At 41.2% G+C, this 24,826-nt stretch overlaps 2 protein-coding genes across 9 annotated transcripts in view; one reads left to right on the forward strand and one right to left on the reverse strand.

The window, feature by feature from the left end:
* The window catches only part of LOC112912696 (uncharacterized), a 260,106-nt gene extending 253,132 nt beyond the window's left edge, over positions 1 to 6,974 (reverse strand). The window contains exons 1-2 of the mRNA XM_072762683.1: positions 6,438 to 6,974; positions 1,668 to 2,034 (exon numbers count right to left, since the gene is read on the reverse strand). Of these exons, the coding sequence (XP_072618784.1) occupies positions 1,668 to 2,034; positions 6,438 to 6,974 (904 nt within the window). The remainder of the gene's footprint in view (positions 1 to 1,667; positions 2,035 to 6,437) is intronic.
* LOC140599791 (adenylate cyclase type 1-like) overlaps positions 6,418 to 24,826 on the forward strand; it is a 220,285-nt gene continuing 201,876 nt past the window's right edge. For 3 of the 8 annotated variants that reach the window (XM_072764995.1, XM_072764997.1, XM_072764996.1), the window contains exon 1: positions 7,067 to 7,227. In XM_072764995.1, the coding sequence (XP_072621096.1) occupies positions 7,086 to 7,227 (142 nt within the window). In that variant the 5' untranslated portion in view covers positions 7,067 to 7,085. The other 5 variants (XM_072764991.1, XM_072765001.1, XM_072764998.1 and 2 more) reach the window with 5 other exon arrangements.

Genomic DNA, 24,826 nt, shown 5'->3' on the forward strand with positions numbered 1-24,826 from the left:
CAAAATTCAGATCCCGATTGACTACTAGCCTATTTAACCAATTAAAATGCAAATAAAAGAGACCTTAGACTGTGTCTAAACATTAAGAACTAATATTTGTTTCACCTGTACTGAATTTCCAACAGGTGGGCCACATGAGAGAAAACAAGAGTGAAAGATCTGAGACTTCAGCCTATTTGCAGGCTAGCTTACCATGGTAGAAGGCAGACTCATGGCTGAGAGACCAGGGACGTTTATTAGCTACTCACAATAATAACGTAGGCCAAAGCTAGCATAAACCGAAGCATCAACATTTTTGCTCTCCTTCCCGGAACCCCAGTTCCCACCAGGCAAGGTCAAAGGGCCAGCTGACACCTGCACAGGCAATGGATTGTGTTACACCAGAAGAAACCTAAGCTTAGAGCACCCCAATCTTGTATCGTGGGTACTAAGCACGCCTGTCTTTAACTCCGGGGGACACCACACTGGACCACACGCAGGCCTGCTCTTTGCTCCGGTGGAAGACACTATCTCTATCTTCCAAGGCTGATCCTTATACAAACATCTTTCAAAAGCAGAAACCAAGGGCAGTCACAGTACCTCCCTGGCACGACCTGCAGAAACTGAGAGACCGCTGGAAAACTGGCTCCCTAGGCCAGATACTGTTCCAAACACAGAACCAAATGAAGAGTCTAACACTACTGTCTATCTATAGCACCGATTTCATACACCCCTTACATAGGCTCAATTACTTAATTAGCATTTTATCTCAAACTTCATCAACCAGACCCTCTGAAAGTATCCATCAAAAACGAATCATTCCCGTTTCTAATCACCTTCTACTTTTAAAAAGGAGGTGCTCCCGTATTGGCAAAGTCACAATTTACAATCCTCATTCTCCTAGGATGATTACTGCGCTTCCTTGGACTTTTTAAAGGTCTCAAACCTGTTAACGCTCGCAATGGGAACTACCTGTCAAAAGTCTCATTGCCCAGTAACAAATGCACCACCAAAGAGAACAGCAACTTCCACATCATCCAGCCGTCGTCTACAAAATACAAGAAAATCCTGCGCTCCCCCCCAAAAAAAATCACTCCCTTCTATTTCTCTTTACCCTTTACCGTAGCGAAAGAAAACCTTCCAATGCAAACACACACACACACACACACACACACACACACACACACATACACAACCAAAATACCGTCTCTTGGTTCTTTGTCCCGAGCAGAAGGGAGAGAAATCGGGGAACGCGTCAGAGCCCGAAACCTCCGTGCAGGACAGAAAACAGCATCCGGATCTGCACACGCCTCCCCGCAGAAGAGTCCCCGTCGCTCCGTCCTCACCCACCGCCCACCACCCCCGGCTCCAATAACGTGGGTCCGAACCGGGTGATTCGGGCCGTGCGGACCCGGGACGAAGCTCCGGGGGAGGCAGAGGGCGGAGCAGGTAACCGGATGCAGCGGGCCAAGCAGCCGCGAGCTACACAGCGCAGCCCGCTCCGGCCGAGGTTTTCCAAAGTGCGGAGGAGAACGCGGAGCCGCCGCCGCCGACACGGACCCTCCTCCGCGCCCCTCCCCCGCCGCGCACCCCCGGCGGCGGCGACGCGACAGCAGGTCCGGGGGGGGCCGCTCCTCAGGCTCCTCAGGCTCCCCTCCCCCCGCGCGCCCACCTTGGCCGCCTCTCACCTTGCGTGGCGAACCGCGAAGAGCCGCTGACCGGCGAGCCGGGGGCGGGGACGCGCGGCGGGGTCTCGGCCGAGCCCAGCACGGGCGGGGCAGCATGAGGTGGCGCTGGCAGGAGCGCGGGCGGGGCGGCAGCTTGGGCGCCGGCTCCGGAGCTTCCCCGCACCGGGAAGGCTGCGCCCCGTCCGCCTCGCCAACCGCCTCGGCGCTCGTCGAAGGCGACCAGCCGGCCCTCGCCTCCCCTCTGTTCTCTCCGGCGCCCCCCACCCCGCCCGCCCCGGTCCCGGCCCACCTCAGGCCCCGCCCCCGCCCTCCCTCTCCCAGCAACTGAGGCGACGGCGAGGAGAGCGCCGCCCAATGGCCGCCGCGCCTGGCCAGGGGACGGGGCCTGCCCAAGCCAGCGAGGCTCTGCCGGCCGCGGAGGGAGGCTGGGAGGTGGGAAGGCGCTTGCCCAGCCCCGCCCCCTCCCCAGGCGCGGCCTCTGATTGGGCCTTGCTGTGCGTTGCGCTCCCCTAGGAAGATTCAGGGATCATTTGTTAATGACGGACCGGCTAATCGGTCCGCCTGCGTTAGCCCCGCCCACGGGGGGCGGAGCTCCGCCGCCGGGCGCTCAGCGCGGTTAATTAAGTAACTGGCATCAAAATCCTAGAACAATGCCAGATTTCAGGTTGTACTACAAAGCTGTGGTCATCAAGACAGTGTGGTACTGGCACAAAAACAGACACATAGATCAATGGAACAGAATAGAGAACCCAGAAGTGGACCCTCAACTTTATGGTCAACTAATATTCGATAAAGGAGGAAAGACTATCCACTGGAAGAAAGACAGTCTCTTCAATAAATGGTGCTGGGAACATTGGACATCCACATGCAGAAGAATGAAACTAGACCACTCTCTTTCACCATACACAAAGATAAACTCAAAATGGATGAAATATCTAAATGTGAGACAAGATTCCATCAAAATCCTAGAGGAGAACACAGGCAACACCCTTTTTGAACGCGGCCACAGTAACTTCTTGGAAGATACATCCACGAAGGCAAAAGAAACAAAAGCAAAAATGAACTATTGGGACTTCATCAAGATAAGAAGCTTTTGCACAGCAAAGGATCCAGTCAACAAAACTAAAAGACAACCTACAGAATGGGAGAAGATATTTGCAAATGACGTATCAGATAAAGGGCTAGTTTCCAAGATCTATAAAGAACTTATTAAACTCAACACCAAAGAAACAATCCAATCATGAAATGGGCAAAAGACATGAAGAGAAATCTCACAGAGGAAGACATGGACATGGCCAACATGCACATGAGAAAATGCTCTGCATCACTTGCCATCGGGGAAATACAAATCAAAACCACAATGAGATACCACCTCACACCAGTGAGAATTGGGAAAATTAACAAGGCAGGAAACCACAAATGTTGGAGAGGATGCGGAGAAAAGGGAACCCTCTTACACTGTTGGTGGGAATGTGAACTGGTGCAGCCACTCTGGAAAACTGTGTGGAGGTTCCTCAAAGAGTTAAAAATAGACCTGCCCTACGACCCAGCAATTGCACTGTTGGGGATTTACCCCAAAGATTCAGATGCAGTGACACGCCGGGACACCTGCACCCCGATGTTTCTAGCAGCAATGTCCACAATAGCCAAACTGTGGAAGGAGCCTCGGTGTCCATCGAAGATGAATGGATAAAGAAGATGTGGTTTATGTATACAATGGAATATTAGCCATTAGAAACGACAAATACCCACCATTTGCTTCAACGTGGATGGAACTGGAGGGTATTCTGCTGAGTGAAGTAAGTCAATCGGAGGACAAACAGTGTATGTTCTCATTCATTTGGGGAATATAAATAATAGTGAAAGGGAATATAAGGGAAGGGAGAAGAAGTGTGTGGGCAATATCAGAAAGGGAGACAGAACATAAAGACTCCTAACTCTGGGAAATGAACTAGGGGTGGTGGAAGGAGAGGAGAGCGGGGGGAGGGGGTGAATGGGTGACGGGCACTGAGGGGGGCACTTGACGAGATGAGCACTGGGTGTTATTCTGTATGTTGGTAAATTGAACACCAATAAAAAATAAATTTATTAAAAAAAAAAAGTCTGGGCATCAGGTTAGAAATCAAAGTGTCCACACCAAAACACTAACCACTAGGACATACTGGTTATTAGGAGAAGCTAGGAGCATATTATAGGAATCTAAAGGCAACAATCTTGCCTCCACCCACCATTGCTGGGCCTGTTTCATTTCACTACCAACCAGATCAAACCTATTATGAAAAACACGTAACACGTGTGTACCTTCTACCTGGAAGCATGTGCACCTTGCGAGGGGGGGTGGGGGGTGGGATGAGGGTGGGGGGGGTGAGGGATGGAAAAAGTCATTGAAGGAATTACTTGGACATCCTTAAGGCCTGAAAATTCATTCGTTTCTCCAACTGCTGTCCTATTTATGCAATAAAGAAAACTTTCTGACAATCTTAACCTATTAGTCTCTCGGAGACAGAACTATCTCTCCTCGTTTAAAAAGTAAATCGCCGACTTTAAAAATCGATTTCACCTTTTTTTTTTCCCCCACTGGTGGTGGTGGTGGAATTATTTAAACACTTCCAAGGCTCAAGAGAACATCAGTCCTTCCGCATCAGGTTCCATCATTCATGAGAGCGAGGAGCGAACTCAGGTGGCAAGCCCACGCTGCCCCCACGATGTCCCATCCACACGTTTCTCCACCTATAAAATTCCTCGCTTGCTAGCTCTTCACAGTCTCCATCCACTTGGTCATCCTTTGACCCTCCGCCGTATTCACCCTACCTACGGGGACCCCGATCCTCTGCAGGAAAACGAGACTTCTGCAAGCAAGTTACTTAATTTTTTTTTTGTAACAGCTTTATTGAGATATAATTCACATATCATATAATTCAGTATATAGTTCAATGACTTTTGGCATATTCACAGAGTTATGCATCCATCGCCATAATCAATTTTACAAATTTTCATCACCCTAAACAGAAATCCTGTATCCCGTAGTCATTACCTGACAATCTTCCATTGCCCATTCCCAGCCCTAAGCAATGACGAATCTAGTTTCTGGACATTTCATATAAATGGAATCACACAATATGTGGGCTTCTTTGACTTAGCATATGTTCTCAGGGTTCATCTATGTTGAGGTTTGTATCAGCATTTCATCCTTTTTTATGGCTGAGTAATATTACATTGTATAGACAAGCCATATCTTGATTATGCACTCATCAGTTCATGGACATTGGGATTATTTCCATTTATTTTAGTTATTATGAATAATGCTGCAATGAACATTTGTTGTTTTAATAAATTTATTTTTTATTGGTGTTCAATTTGCCAAGATATAGAATAACACCCAGTGCTCATCCCGTCAAGTGCCCCCCTCAGTGCCCATCACCCAGTCCCCCCCACCCCCCGCCCTCCTCCCTTTCCACCTCCCCTAGTTCCTTTCCCAGAGTTAGGAGTCTTCATGTTCTGTCTCCCTTTCTGATATTTCCCACACATTTCTTCTCCCTTCCCTTCTATTCCCTTTCACTATTATTTATATTCCCCAAATGAATCAGACCATATGTTTGTCCTTGTCCGACTGACTTACTCCACTCAGCATAATACCCTCCAGTTCCATCCATGTTGAAGCAAACGGTGGGTATTTGTCATTTCTAATGGCTGAGGAATATTCCATTGTATACATAAACCACATCTTCTTTATCCATTCATCTTTCGATGGACCCCGAAGCTCCTTCCACAGTTTGGCTATTGTGGACATTGCTGCTATAAACATCGGGGTGCAGGTGTCCCGGCGTTTCATTGCATCTGTATCTTTGGGGTAAATCCCCAGCAGTGCAATTGCTGGGTCGTAGGGCAGGTCTATTTTTAACTCTTTGAGGAACCTCCACACAGTTTTCCAGAGTGGCTGCACCAGTTCACATTCCCACCAGCAGTGTAAGAGGGTTCCCTTTTCTCCGCATCCTCTCCAACATTTGTGGTTTCCTGCCTTGTTAATTTTCCCCATTCTCAAGGGTGTGAGGTGGTGTCTCATTGTGGTTTTGATTTGTATTTCCCTGATGGCGAGGGATGCAGAGCATTTTCTCGCGTGCATGTCGGCCATGTGTATGTCTTCCTCTGTGAGATTTCTCTTCATGCCTTTTGCCCATTTCATGATTGGATTGTTTGTTTCTTTGCTGTTGAGTTTCATAAGTTCTTTATAGATCTTGGAAACTAGCGCTTTATCTGATACGTCATTTGCAAATATCTTCTCCCATTCTGTAGGTTGTCTTCTAGTTTTGTTGACTGTATCCTTTGCTGTGCAAAAGCTTCTTATCTTGATGAAGTCCCAATAGTTCATTTTTGCTTTTGTTTCTTTTGCCTTCGTGGATGTATCTTGCAAGAAGTTACTGTGGCCGCGTTCAAAAAGGGTGTTGCCTGTGTTCTCTAGGATTTTGATGCCAGTTACTTAATTAACCGCGCTGAGTGCCCGGCGGCGGAGCTCCGCCCCCCGTGGGCGGGGCTAACGCAGGCGGACCAATTAGCCGGTCCGTCATTAACAAATGATCCCTGAATCTTCCTAGGGGAGCGCAACGCACAGCAAGGCCCAATCAGAGGCCGCGGCTGCGGAGGGGGCGGGGCTGGGCAAGCGCCTTCCCACCTCCCAGCCTCCCGCCGCGGCCGTTGGGCGGCGCGCTCCTCGCCGTCGCTTCAGTTGCTGGGAGAGGGAGGGCGGGGGCGGGGCCTGAGGTGGGCCGGGACCGGGGCGGGCGGGGTGGGGGGCGCCGGAGAGAACGGCGGGGAGGCGAGGGCCGGCTGGGCGCCTTCGTCGAGCGCTGAGGCGGTTGGCGAGGCGGACGGGGCGCAGCCTTCCCGGTGCGGGGAAGTTCCGGAGCCGGCGCCCAAGCTGCCGCCCCGCCCGCGCTCCTGCCAGCGCCACCTCATGCTGCCCCGCCCGTGCTGGGCTCGGCCGAGACCCCGCCGCGCGTCCCCGCCCCCGGCTCGCCGGTCAGCGGCTCTTCGCGGTTCGCCACGCAAGGTGAGAGGCGGCCAAGGTGGGCGCGCGGGGGGAGGGGAGCCTGAGGAGCCTGAGGAGCCTGAGGAGCGGCCCCCCCGGACCTGCTGTCGCGTCGCCGCCGCCGGGGGTGCGCGGCGGGGGAGGGGCGCGGAGGAGGGTCCGTGTCGGCGGCGGCGGCTCCGCGTTCTCCTCCGGGGCTGGAGGAGCGCGCCCCGCACTTTGGAAAACCTCGGCCGGAGCGGGCTGCGCTGTGTAGCTCGCGGCTGCTTGGCCCGCTGCATCCGGTTACCTGCTCCGCCCTCTGCCTCCCCCGGAGCTTCGTCCCGGGTCCGCACGGCCCGAATCACCCGGTTCGGACCCACGTTATTGGAGCCGGGGGTGGTGGGCGGTGGATGAGGACGGAGCGACGGGGACTCTTCTGCGGGGAGGCGTGTGCAGATCCGGATGCTGTTTTCTGTCCTGCACGGAGGTTTCGGGCTCTGACGCGTTCCCTGATTTCTCTCCCTTCTGCTCGGGACAAAGAACCAAGAGACGGTATTTTGGTTGTGTATGTGTGTGTGTGTGTGTGTGTGTGTGTGTGTGTGTGTTTGCATTGGAAGGTTTTCTTTCGCTACGGTAAAGGGTAAAGAGAAATAGAAGGGAGTGATTTTTTTTGGGGGGGAGCGCAGGATTTTCTTGTATTTTGTAGACGACGGCTGGATGATGTGGAAGTTGCTGTTCTCTTTGGTGGTGCATTTGTTACTGGGCAATGAGACTTTTGACAGGTAGTTCCCATTGCGAGCGTTAACAGGTTTGAGACCTTTAAAAAGTCCAAGGAAGCGCAGTAATCATCCTAGGAGAATGAGGATTGTAAATTGTGACTTTGCCAATACGGGAGCACCTCCTTTTTAAAAGTAGAAGGTGATTAGAAACGGGAATGATTCGTTTTTGATGGATACTTTCAGAGGGTCTGGTTGATGAAGTTTGAGATAAAATGCTAATTAAGTAATTGAGCCTATGTAAGGGGTGTATGAAATCGGTGCTATAGATAGACAGTAGTGTTAGACTCTTCATTTGGTTCTGTGTTTGGAACAGTATCTGGCCTAGGGAGCCAGTTTTCCAGCGGTCTCTCAGTTTCTGCAGGTCGTGCCAGGGAGGTACTGTGACTGCCCTTGGTTTCTGCTTTTGAAAGATGTTTGTATAAGGATCAGCCTTGGAAGATAGAGATAGTGTCTTCCACCGGAGCAAAGAGCAGGCCTGCGTGTGGTCCAGTGTGGTGTCCCCCGGAGTTAAAGACAGGCGTGCTTAGTACCCACGATACAAGATTGGGGTGCTCTAAGCTTAGGTTTCTTCTGGTGTAACACAATCCATTGCCTGTGCAGGTGTCAGCTGGCCCTTTGACCTTGCCTGGTGGGAACTGGGGTTCCGGGAAGGAGAGCAAAAATGTTGATGCTTCGGTTTATGCTAGCTTTGGCCTACGTTATTATTGTGAGTAGCTAATAAACGTCCCTGGTCTCTCAGCCATGAGTCTGCCTTCTACCATGGTAAGCTAGCCTGCAAATAGGCTGAAGTCTCAGATCTTTCACTCTTGTTTTCTCTCATGTGGCCCACCTGTTGGAAATTCAGTACAGGTGAAACAAATATTAGTTCTTAATGTTTAGACACAGTCTAAGGTCTCTTTTATTTGCATTTTAATTGGTTAAATAGGCTAGTAGTCAATCGGGATCTGAATTTTGCGTAATTCTAGAATTAAGGTTTATCGTGTGCCTGGCCATGACATTCAGACCTGAATGAATGAGAACAGGGGGAATAAAAGCTCCGAAACTAAACTCTGAGACAGGTTTTAAGTTCCAGATTTCTCAAAATGTTCTATGCGATTCTAGTCTAAATATATTTTATCTTGGTGTTTGTATAAGCAGCAAGAATTCAAGAAAGCATATAAATTGGAAGGTAATGGTTTTGTTTTTATACTGAGAAAGACAGAGTCTCTAACAAATGATTCTTTAAATACACTGTTACAAAAGAGGGTCATTTTCTATAAATTAAAAATACTACCTATCCTGAATCTTATTAACTTGAATATGTTCTTCCTTCCTCTCTCTCCTTGTGAACTTACTCTAATACTAGCTGAGATAAAACTTTAGCCAGCACGTTTCATAAATAAATAGGGTTCATTTCATCATCTCTGTTCTTCATTCTCCTAATGAACTTGTGGGTACAGTCATCATGGATCAAACTATATAATCCCTACAGGAGCTAAGCTAGTTATATGAGTTGGAGAACTATGAGTTGGAGGTGAGGAGTGAAAGGGAGGCGGGCAGCAAACTCAGCTCTTGCAGATTGTCATGTAAGAGAAGAGAGGGCCAGTAGTTTTTTTTTTAAGATTTTATTTATTTATTTATTCATGAGAGATCAGAGACACAGAGACACAGGCAGAGGGAGAAGCAGGCTCCCTGCAGGGAGCTGGATGTGGGACTCTATCCCAGGACCTGGATCATGACCTGAGCCAAAGGCAGATGCTCAATCGCTGAGCCACCCAGGTGCCCTCAGAGGGCCAGTATTGAAGGATGTGTGTGTGTGTGTGTGTGTGTGTGTATATCCTATATATTGAAGGATATATATATATATAAAATATATATCCTATATATTGAAGGATATATATATATATATAGTATTTCTTTTAATGAGAAGTCTGAAGCCCAGATTTTTGTGTGAGCTTTCTCTAGTATTAGATAATGGCAAGTAAATTAAAACACACACACACACACACGCACACACACAGGCCCATTCTTTAGGCCAAACAAAACAAGTTTTGTTGAGGCCACAATCATGTTGCAGTTATACTTGTCCCTTTTAGATAGTGGTTTTCATTTAGCTCTACTAGAGGCACTGGTATACTTATTAGACTTTTAGGGGTATCTGGATGGCTCATTTGGTTTAGCGTTGTCTACCTTCCGCTCAGGTCGTTATCTCACAATCCTGGGATCCCAGGATCAGAGCCCCAAAGGCAGGCTACCTGCTGAGCAGGGAGCCTACTTTTCCCTCTCCCTCTGCCTCTCCTCCCTGCTCATTCTCTCTCTCAAATAAAGAAATAAAATCTTTAAAAAAAAATTAGATTTCTAAGCCTAGCCCTCCAGAGAGCCCAACTTGGCATAGTTTTAGAATTCTAGAGTATAATATTAAATTCTAGTGTTTCATTAGGTCAAGCCATGTTATATTCCAAAACAAAATTGATCATAGGAGGATTCCTTAGGAAATTAAGACCAACATTCAGGGTATAGAATAATAGTTTTCAGCATTATCAAACCTGATATTTCTATAAACCATTTTTGGTGTTCTCTGTTACCCTAATTGGAATTCATAGAAAATAAATCTTCTGAAATGTTTTTATGCAAAAGAAATAAAGCTAATTTATAATGAAAAAGAATGTATTATTTATAAATGCTCAGATACAATTACAGTAACTACCAAGACCCCATAGAGAACATGGGTCAAAACTGTCCTTTGATAAGGCTGCCTGCCAGTTGGAAGGAATGAGGATGAGTGACCACATGCTAAAGTTGGATGAGCTACCTCAGGTATGACTGCCATTTTCTTAGTGTGCAGTTATATCCAGGAAAGAGGGAAGGATGTAGAAAACAGATTTTCTTTAGGTACATTATAGGTACCTGAAGTCAGAAAACAAACTGATCTTGGAGAAATGGTACAACATTGTACAATATTTTGTAGTGTATTCAGCAAAAGAGTAGCAAACTCTAAGCTGTTTTGAAAAGAGTACTGAGCATACCCTTGAAAAGCGTCACATTATTTATCCAGGGAAGAGTAAAAAAATAAGAACCCATCAATTTTTTTTAGACTTCTTTACTAACTGGCAGTCTGTAAAATGTAACTGTCGATTTTGGGATTTGATTGCTTTGGGTTCTTGGTGAGAAGTGTAAATCACCTTGTGAGTACAAGATACAGTGTCAAGGAATTAATAGTATTTGAGATTGATCCATATTGTCTACCAGTTTTATATACAAACAGTTCTATATACAATATTCACCTTGTTAATGGAAATCATACTGTTGTTTTCAATTTGTGGCTACTAGGAATAAAACTGTTATAAATATTTGTGGACAAGTGTTTATGTAGTATGTTATCATTTCCTTGGGTAAATACTAAAAATTGGAATTTCTTCTTTGTGTCATAAATGTATATTAATACTGTTGTACTGTTCTGCATTCCCTCCAGCGATGTATGAGAGTTCTAGTTGGTTCATATCTTTGCCAGTTTGGGTGTCGTTAGTCTTTAATTTTAGTCTTTCTAGGATGTGCAAAGGGGAGTCTCATGGTTTTAATTTTCATTTCCCCGATGAATAACGAGAGTCTTTTCTTGTGCTTATTTGCTATTATAGCTTTTTGGTATAATTTCAGTTTTTCTTTTGCAGAGTTTTAAAGTTAAGTAATTGGTTAATTATTGATAAGTAAATATTCTTTATATACGTTCTATATCCTGGTCCTTTGTTAGATACAGTTTTATACATATTTAACTCCTGTAGCTTGCCCGTTCATTTTCTTTCTTTCTTTTTTTTTTTTTTTTTTTTGCCCGTTCATTTTCTTAATGGTGTCTTTTGAAGAGCTTAAGTTTTATTTTATTTTATTATTTTATTTTATTTTATTTTATTTTATTATTTTATTTATTTTATTTTATTTTATTTTATTTTATTTTTTTAATTTAATTTAATTTAATTTAATTTAATTTAATTTAATTTAATTATTTTTTATTTATGATAGTCAGAGAGAGAGAGAGAGAGAGGCAGAGGCAGAGACACAGGCAGAGGGAGAAGCAGGCTCCATGCACCGGGAGCCTGACGTGGGATTCGATCCCGGGTCTCCAGGATCGCCTCCCGGGCCAAAGGCAGGCGCCAAACCGCTGCACCACCCTGGGATCCCAGAGCTGAAGTTTTAAATTTTGATTGCCTGATTTATCCATTTTTTCTTTTATACTTAGTAATTTTTGCGTTTTTTTTTAAAGATTTGTTTAATTTATTTATTCATGAGAGAGAGAGAGAGAGAGAGAGAGAGAGAGGCAGGCAGAGACACAGGCAGAGGAAGAAGCAGGCTCCATGCAGGTACCGAGATGTGGGACTTGATCCCGAACCCCCAAAATCACGCCCCGGGCCAAAGGCAGGCGATGAACAGCTGAGCTACCCAGGGATCCTCCTGTGTGTGTGTGTGTGTGTGTGTTTGTGTGTGTGTGTTTAAATATTTTATTTATTTATTCATGAGAGACACAGAGAGAGGCAGAGACACAGGCAGAGGGAGAAGTGGGCTCCATGCAGGAAGCCCGATGTGGGACTTGACCCCGGGACTCCAGGATCACACCCTGGGCGGAAGGCAGGCGCTAAACCGCTGAGCCACCCAGGGGTCCCCGTAATTTTTGTGTTCTAATAGTTCTTTGCCTACCCTAAGTTTACCAAGATTTTGTCTTTTCAGTATTTTTATAGTTTTAGTCATTGTATTTAGATCTGTAATCTATTTTGAGTGATTTTGTATGAGGGTTGAGGTTCATGTTTTCAACCATATGTTAAAGTACTGTTTATTGAAGAGAGTACTTTCCCTTATATCACTTTGTGGCATTTTTGTAAAAAGACATTAGTTGAACACAAATCTTTATTTTTATACTTTTCTGTTCTGTTGATCTATTCAGTAGTAAAGTGTTTTTTTTGTATTGATGTAGCTTTTAAAGCAAATTTTGAATTGGACAGTTTTGTTCTTTTTCAAAATTGTTTTGCTCTTTGAAGTCATTTGCAATTCTTCATAAATTTTAGAATCAGCTTGTTAATCTCTACATGAAAGTCTGCTATGATTTTGATGAGAATTGCATTAAGTCCAGATACCACTTTGGGGAGAATGATTGAACAACATTGACTATTCCTACCTATAAACCTTTTATTTCCTGTTTATCTAGATCTTTAATTTCTCTCAGCACTATTTGATCATATTAGTCTTGTACAGTATTTGTGAAGTTTATATTCCAAACTATTTTACGATAATGTTGCTTAATGATATTGGTGTTTTTAAAAATATCATTTCCAACTGTTGCTAGTTGTAATACAATCAACTCTTGTATATTGATTGTATCCCATTATCTTGCTAAATTCAGTGATTAAATCTTAGTAGTTTTTTGTGTATTCCTTAAGATTTTCTATGTAGCCTATCCTATTGCTTACAGGTAGGTAGTTTCAACTTTTCTTTCAATTCCTAATTGTCATTTTTTTCCCCTTACTGTGCTAGGTAGGACCTCCAGTACAATATTGAGTAGAAGTTTAATTTCACTATTAAAAAACTATTAAATCCTTGCCTTATTCTTGATCTTAGGAAGATGATGTTAGTTGCTCACCATTTATATGTTAGATCTATGAGCTTTTTACAGATGCCCATTATCGAAATTAAGATCTTTTCTATTCCTAGTTTGCTGGGTATTTTAATCGGTTTGGATGATGAATTTTGTCAAATGCGTTTTCTGTATCTATTAAAATGATCGTGTGGGTTTTCTCCTATTTTCTCTTAATGTGGTAAATTATGTTGACTTTCAGATGTTAAACTTATCTTGCATTCTGAGGATATGCTGTACTTGGTCACCTTTATGTGTATTTCTGGACTTGGTTTGCTAATATTTTGAGGACTTTTTTATGTTTATGAGGAATATTGGTGATGGTCTTCTCATATGTTTATCTGCTTTTAGTATCAAGGTAAAACTGGCCTCAAATGTGTAAAGTGTTCCATCTAATTTTCTGAAAGACGTTTTGTAAAATTAGTATTAGTTATTCTTTAAACATTTGACAGAATTCAGTGAATCCATCTGTGCTTAGAGTTTTCTTTATGAGAAGGTTTTTGATTAGGGATTCAGTGTCTTGATACAGGGCGATTCAATTTTTATATTTCTTCATGAATCCATTTTGGTAAATTGTCTGAAGAAAATTTTCTGTTTCATCTAATTGGTACATTTTTAGTATATGTTTGTTCACAGTATTCCCCAAACCCTTTTAATGTTTTCGGGGCCTGAGCAATGTCCCAGACCTCTTTTGTTTCTATTTGAAATGTGTATTCTTTTTCTTGCTTGCTATTATTGAGGGCTTACCAACTAACTTTTGGCTTTGTTAATTTTATTTATTGTTTGTCTCTGCTTTTTTTAAAGGTATAATTTTCTCGCTAAGCATATGTTGCCACCTCAAATAAATTGTTTGAATTAACATCCTATTAAAATATTTAAAATTTTTTCTTCTGATTTCTTTTGGGTTGCTTAGAAATGTATTAAAGATACAAGGGGATTTTCTGGATAGCTTATTCCATTGTAGTAAAAAAAAAAACAACTCTAAGACATAAATCTTTTTTTTTTTCCTTAGAGTATTTATTTATTCATTCATGAGAGACACAGAGAGGCATACATAGGCAGAGGGAGAAGCAGGCTCCAGGCAGGGAGCCCAACATGGGACCTGATCCCAGGATCCTGGGATCACTCCCTGAGCCAAGACGTAGATCTTTCAAAGTTATTGAGACATTTTATGTCCTAACATATTGTCTATCTTGGTGACCATTTACGTGTATTTAAAAAGAAATTAAATTCTATCTACAGTTGTTCTGTGTAGTATTCTGTAAATGTTAGGTGAAGTTGGTTGATAGTGTTGTAAAAACGTTTATTTTATTGGTTTGGTTTTCTTTTTCTTTCTTTTTCTTTTTTTTTTTTTCCGGTCTACTCGTTCTATCAGTTACAGAGAGAAGAATGTTAAAATCTTCTATCATGATTGTTGACTTACCTTTTATTCCTTTACTCCTGGTTAGTTTTTGCTACAGATATTTTGAAGCTTTATCTTATTGATTAATTGCCTGCCCTTTTTAACTCTCTGAAATGTTGTTTATCTCTTGTACTACTGTTTCACAAAGTCTACATTGTTTTTACGTTAATACAGCTACACCAGTCTTCTTACCTCTACTTGAATGGTATATTTTTTCCATTCTTTTACTTTTAACCGTTCTATTTAAAGTAGGTCTCTTGTAGATAGTGAATAGTGGTGTCTTGCTTTTTTACCCAACCTGTAAATTTTTGTTTTTAATGGTTTAATTCATTTACATGTTAAGTAATTATTAGTATGGTCGAGTTTAAGACTACTTCTTAAAAATTTGTTTTCTCTTTCTTCCTGCTGGGCCTCTAGTATGTTTGCTTTTCTCCATCCCTTGGCAGCTGTTCTCTGGTAAGCGTCCCAAAGTCTTGCTGTGCACCTGCATGTTAGCCTTCAGCGAAGGCCTTGGAGAAGCCCTAGAGAGACTACTGGCACCCTCACTCTTTGCAGCTCTCTTCTCTCCAGTGCTTAATTTGCTTCAAGCCCCAAATTCTCTGGCTTTTTAAGCCGTGTTCTACTTAAGCTCTAGTTCCCTGAATTGTGGCTGAGAGATAGTCCCCAGGTAGAGAATCAAGACCTATTAGGGTTTACCTCCTGAATTTCCCTTTTTTCTTCAGGGAATCACAGTCCTCACTGCCTGTTGTTCAATGCCCAAAGATAGTTGCCTCATATATCTATCCCCGTTACATGTAGTTGTACATGGCAGGCAAACTTGTCTTGGTACTGGTTACTCTGTCCTGGTAGGAAGTTGATGTCAAATACTATTATTACATTGCATTGCACCTTTTTAATATGCTCACATGTGGGTAATTTGGTTCTTTGATCTCTAGATTTTTTTTTAAGATTTTATTTATTCATTCACAAGAGACACAGAGACACAGGCAGAGGGAGAAAAAGGCTCCTGTTGGGGAGCCCAATGTGGGACTCGATCCTAGGACTCCAGGATCACGCCCTGGGCCAAAGGCAGATGCTCAACTGCTGAGGCACCCAGGTGTCCCAGATCTCTAGATTTTTGTCTGATTTTTCTTAGAGAACTCACCAAGTTAAACTATCAAGCTACTTGCATGAGCCCTACATTTCTTCCTAAAACCTTGACCTCCCCCCCCCCTTTTTCAAATTTACTCCTGCATTTTCAAGTACGTAGTAGACCAGTAGTCTCCAAAATGGGATATATGTGTCCTACATTACGAGGTAACATAATTTATTGAGTTGAGGGGAAAACATTAGAATTTAAGTTAAAGTACTTTGATAAGTAGATTGTCATTAATAAGCATGTCAAATGGCTGCCTTTCACATATGGTATACAAAGCATTCTAAGAGTGGGGGAATTGAGGCTGCTGTAAGTCTAAAAGTTACTTTGTCTGATTTAGGAATATGTGTTCACTTGTCACCTGTAGTACCAAGGATTACATGCCTTCGGATGTGGAATGCATATTAATCCTCATTTGCCCTCTTAAATTAAGTAGTCCCTTGTGCTGCACAACCTGTCAAACTGTACACAGCTGCGAGGGAAGGAATAGGATTTCTATACTGCAGACCCTATTGTGACACTCCCCCCTCCAATCCACCCCTAGCTTGCTGGTGCATACACATACATACGTATTGTAATACAATTTACATGTTCTTGGATAAGTTGGCTTATGGGTTGTAGACTCTGATTTTAACTAAAATGACTGAAAAATTGAAGATCATGGTAGGCCATTATCAGGACCCGGACATAAAGCCCTGGGATCTCAGTTCCTAGGGAATTCCCATATGGAAGCCACTCATGAAAGTGCCTCAGTTTCAGCAGCCTGGAGAGTCCCTTAGTTATAGGTTGTAGGGTATGTGTAATAATTATAAAAAGTGATCCTTAACTCCAATTAATAGCATAGAGAGTTGTATTTAAGTCTGTCATCAAGGTTGGATGCTAATAGCTCAGCTCCTCCCAAGTTTCGGAAAATATGGAAAGCTGCTCAGGGCTCTTCATATCTGATGACTTCTTTAGTGTTATGTAGAGGGATAGATACTTGTCATTTCCTGGCACCTGAATATGCAGTCAGTGGTAGATTAGCCAGCAAGATCTCTATTCTATGGAAAGCTGTAATTGTTGCTGTTCCATTGTTTATTGTATCAGGTATATGGAGTGATGGAGTCTCGATTTTCCAACCAGCCCTAAATTATTTGAATCTTTGAAGTCTCATTTTTTTTAAGCTATGATAAAGATAATACTAATTTGTAAGCTAACAGCATTAGAGTGGTAGAACTGATACTTCATAGGCTCTTTATCAGTCTTTTATTTTTTTATTTTTTTATTTATTTTTTCTTTATCAGTCTTATTGTGAGGTTAACATAAGTGATTTTCTAACCAAATCTAATACGTGCCTAAAAGTTTCAAAATTACCAAAAACCCTCTTTGAAATTGACATCCTCTGAATTAATGATGAACTATGCCTTAAATGTATATTACATCTTGGACCATTAGAGGATAGTGGTATGAAGCTATCATGACTAGCAAAACATTTAAAAATATTTTACCCTGATTTTGTTCTTTCAGAATGTCTTGTATATGTGATTTGTTATATACAGGGTACTCTAGTACTATAGTATATGCACATAATATATACATAGGTGCATATTTAAACACTTGTGTTTAAAACAACACGTGAACATAAGTGTCAGCTGAATTGCCTCAGTGTTTTTCCGTGTTTACCTTGTCTTTCAAAAATGGTTTTCAAATCCTCTTCTAAGTTGTAAAAATACAGGATTCTTCAAAGAACTTTGGTCTAATTTCTTCTAAAACACATTGTCCATAGGTACTCTGGTCACAATACAATAAATTTATTTATTTATTTTATTTATTTTTATTTATTTATTTATTTATTTACATTTTTATTTATTTATGATAGTCTCACACACACACACACAGAGAGAGAGAGAGAGAGAGAGAGAGAAGCAGAGACATAAGCAGAGGGAGAAGCAGGCTTCATGCACCGGGAGCCGACATGGGATTCGATCCCGGGTCTCCAGGATCGCGCCCTGGGCCAAAGGCAGGCGCTAAACCGCTGCGCCACCCAGGGATCCCTTATTTTTATTTTTAAAAGATTTTATTTATTTACTCATGAAAGAGAGAGGCAGAGACACAGGCAGAGGGAGAAGCAGGCTCTATGCAAGGAGCCTGACTTGGGACTCAATCCGGGGACTCCAGGATCACGCCCTGGGCCGAAGGTGGCGCTAAACCATTGAGCCACCTTGGCTGCCCTACAATAAATTTAAAAGTGGGACTCCTGGGTGGCTCAGAGGTTTAGCGCCACCTTTGGCCCAGGGAGCTGTACTGGAGACCCGGGATCCAGTCCCATGTCAGGCCTTCCTGCATGGAGCCTGCTTCTCCATCTGCCTTTGTCTCTGCCTCTCTCTCTCTCTCTCTTTCTCTCTCTCTCTCTCTGTCTGTCTCTGACGAATAAATAAAATCTTAAAAAAAAAACCCAATAAATTTAAAAGAAAAATGTCATATATAGTAATTGGGATTTATAACTGCTGGAAGATCTTTTTTTTATCTTCCTTATGAATGAATAGTCTTTCTGGGATCTCTTGACTGTCTGTATTCAACATTAAGGATAACCAGGAGAAGAGCCTATAGCACATGACGTTAGTATCTGCCTTTTGTACTGGTGCATGTGGATTTATGTTTCTTCTGTTCCTTATCTTCTAGACTTGACTTGTGTGTCACATGCCTTAACTTGCTTTTACTACCCTCAGCTCATTTCCCCACCCATCTTTTGGTATTAAGGCTTCCATTCCATTTCTCTGACCCTTCCTTTTTGGTGTCCTGTTGTCCTCCCTGTGTTTCTTTCTCTTCTACTCTAGAGATTAGAGTGAGGAGATCACCTAGGACAAGGCCTTAGGTATTTGGACATGTTATGGGTGTGTAGGATGGAAACCTAGAAAGGACACTGAGAAGAGGTAGGAGAAAGCCAGGAAAATGTAGTGTCACGGAAGCCAAGCAAAGAAAGTCTTAACAAAGTGGTGGTTCACAGTGTCGCATTCACGCAAGGTCAAATAAGAGCGGCCAAAAACATTTTAGTGTTAGAAACATGACAGTCGTGCAAAGCATATTTTGATGGAGAAGTAGTAGGGGAAACTCTGTTGGGGTTATACAATGGGTAGAAGTAAAGAGATGTGGATAGTTAAGACAACTCTAGAGAATTAAAGGAATTATGCAGTAGTTGGAGAGAGAAATGGAGTTATTGTTTATTGCTTTTTTGTAAACGGGAAAGGCTTAAGCATGTTTGTTATATGAAAGAAGAGTTCAATCAAATGAGCTATCAAATATACCAAAGAAGGGATTTGTGAGGTGTTCTGAGAAAGCAGGATTGATTGATCGAAGGCATAGATGGAAAGATTGGTGACTTTGAATAGAGGGAGAGACATTTTGTTACCAACAGGAGAGAAGGTAAGAGTAGGTACACACACACACACACACACACACACAGGGTTTGTCTACATGTGTGCAAAGTGGATTGCATTTCCCAGTAAAATGTATTATAACTGCAGATCTTGTTGAGGCCCACTTGCTCCTGGAGATCATACATTTATAGTGATACCTGTCTGCCTTACTGTGCCACTCAGCACTCTCTGAAAAAAAGCAAAGTATTTTAGGGAGTGCTATTCAAAATGTGGTCCAGAAACTTCTAATAGGGTCTGAAATGAGATCGTTTGCCACAGGAAAGTATGAGGGAGCAGGGACAGCCTGGTTCCTGAGATTCTTAGAAATATTCAGGAAGCGAACAGAGCCCCACACTGAAAAGAAACTGCTGCAAATAAAAGTTGATGAGAGTAGGAACTTAAGGGTAAAGAGGAGAATAGACACAGATACATGTGGGAGGGGGCACTGGAGGAGGCAGATCTCAGAAAGTATTAGGGAAGTGGTCACACTTAAGTACCTTAGGTTTGAATACTTTGTGGTAACAATATAAGAGGAAACCTTTGAACTCTGAATCTAGGAAAGCCTTCTCAGTCTGTTTACAAATCTTACATAGGAAACTTAAAAGTATAGGAAAAGCCATCCAACTATAATAAGGTTTATAGAAGGTATTGTAATTTTATGTCATTGGAAGATAGTATAAGAAAAAGGACAGTAGTCCTCTGAATAAAAGATCTAAAGAGGTGAAGATAGCAGTATACTTTGTCTTAAAGCACAGATATAATTTCTACAAAATAAGCTGGAAAAATAAAACAGTATGTTATGAAAAAACAAAATAAACTGAATTAGAAAAGTTTGTAAATGAACTCCTATGTTATAGGAGATCATGAAAAACTGACAAGACTTGAGGAACGAATGAGAAATATTTCAGAAATGAAGATAAACCAGAAAGTTCTTGAATGAGCAGACACTCTAGAAAGTACCACAAAAGAAAGAAATGATGGAAAAAGACAAGTGAAAACAAATCAAGTAAAGAGCTGAAAGAAATTCATAAAGTGAGAAGAAGATCTTATATGCATGTGCACATAAGTATATGGACATTAATAAAAGTGCCCGGACTGACAAAAGAAACAGGAAAAAAACAAAAGCAAGAAAATGCCGTTAAAAGATGAACATCTATATTATAAGGGTTCATCATGTGCTTAGGAAAATTGAAACAACAGCCACCACTGAAATGTGTTCTAGGGCTTTTAGAGGAAAAAAAAAAAAAACTTTGGGCACCTACACAAAAAGACTACATCACTTAGGTGGAAAGAATGCCAGATTATCATTAGACTCTCCAGCATTAGTACTTAAATCTGGAAGACTGGAGTAAAGATTTTTAAGATTTTTCATAGAAAAAAAATGTGAATTGAGGCACACATCCAGCCAACTGATGTTTAAGCATAAAGACCACATATAAGAACTTTAAAAGTATTGTTCCTATGAGCCCTTCCTACGGATACTAGATTTTGTTGCATTTTATTTCTCACTTTGGTATGCTTGGTGATATATATTTATATATATATATTTTTTACTTATTTGGGAGGAGTGTAGACATGACCCTTAGCCCCAAACTTAGATTCTCTTTTTTAAAAGGTTATTTGTTTATTTTTTAGCTTTACTGAGATAAGATTAACATACAGGAAGCTGCACATATTTAAATGTACTGTTTGATGAGTTTTGGTATATGTAAGGATAATCCCCTATAACTGCAGTATAATTAAATTAAGGGAATTTGACATTAGTACAGTGCTATTATCTAACTACATGATCTATATTCAAATTTTGTCAGTTGTCACAATAATGTCCTTCACAGCAGCTTTTTCTCCCCCTTTGATGGTGGGGGAAATCCAGGACACAGATTGCCAGCACGTACTATGGAATAGATTTGTGGACAAGTTCCAGAGGGTGAATTTCCAGCAAATCCCACTGGTACAGCACCAAAGTGTGAGTGATGGCTGTTATCTTTTCTAACAAGGTCTGACTATTGAGCTCTGAAGGGAAAATTCTTCCTTGGGTACTCTGTCCTAGCCTTAGCAGGAGTGGCTATTTTGTATCATATTTATGACATCTGCTGCTGTTATATTCTTGAGCACTGTCTCAGCTTCTTACTGGCCACTCCTACTTATCCCAGTTCCTTGAGGTAGTTAATAATTATTTCTGTCAAATGTTGTTTTTTCAAACTTAATGTTTGATTTCTCTCCTTATTCATCATTTTTGGCAAAAGTAATGCGTCCCCTTCAGTGCTTTACATTAGGAAACCATGATGTCCTCTTGTCCCATTGCTGTTGTTTGGCTTTCATCACTAGTTTGAACTGCCAGATTTCTCCACTTTTCCCCCTTTGTAATTAATAACTTCCTGTGAGATACTTTGGGTCTCTGTCAGTGTTCTGTTCCCAAAAACTGTAGATAGCATCCACTGCTGATTCTTCCCTTCATCATTTATTATTGTGATGTTGCAAAATGGTGATTTTTCTGTCCCTCTCAGCTTATTAGCTGATACTGTACTGTATGAATGAGACTTTCCTTTTCCATTTATTACTGTGGGCTTGTGAAATTTTGTTATATTATGAACCATTCCTTTCATTATTTTGATAACCACATTGTTCCAATTTGGGCAGTAGGAACCCCTTCAAGTTGAAATCTTGTCCTTTGACATACACCTATTGATTGTTGAATACTTCTAACTTTCTGGCAAACCAGATAGTTTCTAGGCTTATCTTCTACTTTTACTGATACAGCCTTGGTTTTTCTCTAAGGAGCCCCAATTCCCTTTTTAGTGAAGTCCAACTTGTCTTGTATGAATTTTTCTTTTGTTTGGTATTAAGAAATCTTTACCTAACATGTTTTCCTCTTGAAGTTTCCAAGCTTTAAGTTTTACATTTAGATCTATGATCCATTTTGAGTTAATTTTCATGTGTGATATGAGGTATGGATCCAAGTTCATTTTACTTGTGGATATTTAATTTTTCCACCACTGCTGTCGAAAAAGCCATCCTTTCTCCTACTGCACTGCCTTTGTCAAGTATCAGTTGTCCACGTATGTCTGGGTTTATTTTAGGGCTTTCTGTTCCATCGATCAGTTTGTTATTACACCAATACCATGCTGTTGAGTCTTGATATTAATGCCAAGAGATCTTTTAGCAGGAAAACAATAGGCAGGATGTTCTGCAGGGAATTTTTTTTTTCATTTTTAAATTTTAATTCCAGTATAGTTAACATACTGTGTTATATTAGTTTCAGGTGTACAATATAGTGATTCAGCGTTTCTATACATTATTCAGTGCTCATCATGATAAGTATACTCTTTAATATCTATCAGCTATTTCACCCACCCCCTACTCATCTCTTTCTGGTAGCCATCAGTTTGTTCTCTATAGTTGAGTCTGATTTTGGTTTGCCTCTTTCTTTTTTCTTCATTTGTTTTCTTAAATTTCACAAGTGAAATCATATGATAATTTGTCTTCCTCTGACTTCTTTCACTTAGCATTATAACCTCCAGATCCCATTATTGCAAATGGCAAGCTTCATTCTTTTAATGGCTGAGTAATTTTCGTGTGTGTGTACAGGTGTACACACCACCTCCTCTTTATCCATTTGTTGATTGATGGACACTTGGGCTGCTTCTATAATTTGGCTATTGTAAATAATGCTTCAGTAAATGTAGAGTTCCATGTATCCTTTCAAATTAATGTTTTTGAGTTATTTGGGTAAATATCCAGTAGTAGAATTACTGGATCATAGGGTAATTCTGTTTCAAAAATTTTAAACAAACTCCATACTGTGTTCCACAGTTAGCTATTCCCACCAACAGAGCACAAATGTCCCTTTTTCCTCTACATCCTCGTCAACACTTGTGGTTTTGATTTTAGCCATTCTGACAGGTGTGAAATAATATCTTAATGTGATATTGGTGTCTGTTTACCTGATGATGAGCGACATGGAACATCTTTTCATGTGTCTATTGGTTACCTGGATGTCTTCTTTGGAGAAATGTCCGTTCATCTCTTCTGCCCATTTTTTAATTGGATTTCTTTTCTTTTCTTTTCTTTTCTTTCTTTCTTTCTTTCTTTCTTTCTTTCTTTCTTTCTTTCTTTCTTTTCTTTCTTTCTTTCTTCTATTGAGTTCTTATATTTTGGATACTAACCCTGTATCACGTATGTTGTTTACAAATATCTTCTCCCATTCCCTACATTGCCCATTTTTTAATTGGATTTCTTTTCTTTTCTTTTCTTTCTTTCTTTCTTTCTTTCTTTCTTTCTTTCTTTCTTTCTTTCTTTCTTTCTTTTCTTTCTTTCTTTCTTCTATTGAGTTCTTATATTTTGGATACTAACCCTGTATCACGTATGTTGTTTACAAATATCTTCTCCCATTCCCTACATTGCCCATTTTTTAATTGGATTTCTTTTCTTTTCTTTTCTTTTCTTTCTTTCTTTCTTTCTTTCTTTCTTTCTTTCTTTCTTTCTTTTCTTTCTTTCTTTCTTCTATTGAGTTCTTATATTTTGGATACTAACCCTGTATCACGTATGTTGTTTACAAATATCTTCTCCCATTCCCTACATTGCCTTTCAGTTTTGTTGATTGTTTGCTCTGATGTACACAAGCTTTTTATTATGATGTAATCTCAGTAATTTATTTTTGCTTTTGTTTTCTTTGCCTCAGGAGACATACCTTAGAAAAATATTGTTAGGGTTGATGTCAGAGAAATTACTGCCTGTACTCTCTTGTCGGATTTTTTTATGGTTTCCGGTCTCACATTAGGTCTTTAATCCATTTTGAGTTTATTTTTGTGTATGGTCTAAAAAGCGGGCCTGTTTTCATTCTTTTGCACATAGCTGTCCAATTTTCCCAACACCATTTTTTGAAGAAACTGTCTTTATTCCATTGGATATTTTTTCCTCATTTGAAGATTAGTTAACCACAGAGATGAGGGTCCATTTCTGAGTTCTCTATTTTGTTCCATTGATTTATGTGTCTATTTTTGTGCCCGTACCCATACTGTCTTGATGATTGCAACTTTGTATTGTGGTGCCTCTGGTTTTGGTTAACCTTTTCAACATTTCTTTTTTTTATGTTTTTATTTTTTCAGTCTCAAATCTATTATATTTAATTTAATTTAATTTTTTTAAATAATAAATTTATTTTTTATTGGTGTTCTGTTTGCCAATATACAGAATAACACCCAGTGCTTATCCCGTTAAGTGCTGCCCTCAGTGCCCGCCACCCAGTCACTCAGTGCCCCCCACCCCCCGCCCTTCCCCCCTTCCACCACCCTAGTTCGTTTCCAGAGTTAGGAGTCTTTCATGTTCTGTCTCCCGTTCTGATATTTCCCACTCATTTCTTCTCCTTTAAATATATAATTAAATATATAAATAATATATAATTTATAATAATTAAAAATAATTAAATATATAAATAATATAAACAATAATAAAAAATTATATACAAATAATATTCTAAGTTTTTTTTTTATTTATTTATGATAATCACAGAGAGAGAGAGAGAGAGAGGCAGAGACACAGGCAGAGGGAGAAGCAGGCTCCATGCACCGGGAGCCCGACGTGGGATTCGATCCCGGGTCTCCAGGATCGCGCCCTGGGCCAAAGGCAGGCGCCAAACCGCTGCACCACCCAGGGATCCCACAAATAATATTCTAAAAGTATAAAGAGCTTATACAACTCAATACTAAAACACCCCCAAAAATAATCCAATTAAAAAATGGGCATGGGACCTGAATAGACACTCTTCAAAGAAAGATATACAGATGGGGCAGCTCCAGTAGCTCAGCAGCTTAGTGCCCAGGGTATGATCCTGGAGACTCCGGA

The sequence above is a fragment of the Vulpes vulpes genome, chromosome 7, assembly GCF_048418805.1.
Source record: "Vulpes vulpes isolate BD-2025 chromosome 7, VulVul3, whole genome shotgun sequence".
Lineage (NCBI taxonomy): Eukaryota > Metazoa > Chordata > Mammalia > Carnivora > Canidae > Vulpes > Vulpes vulpes.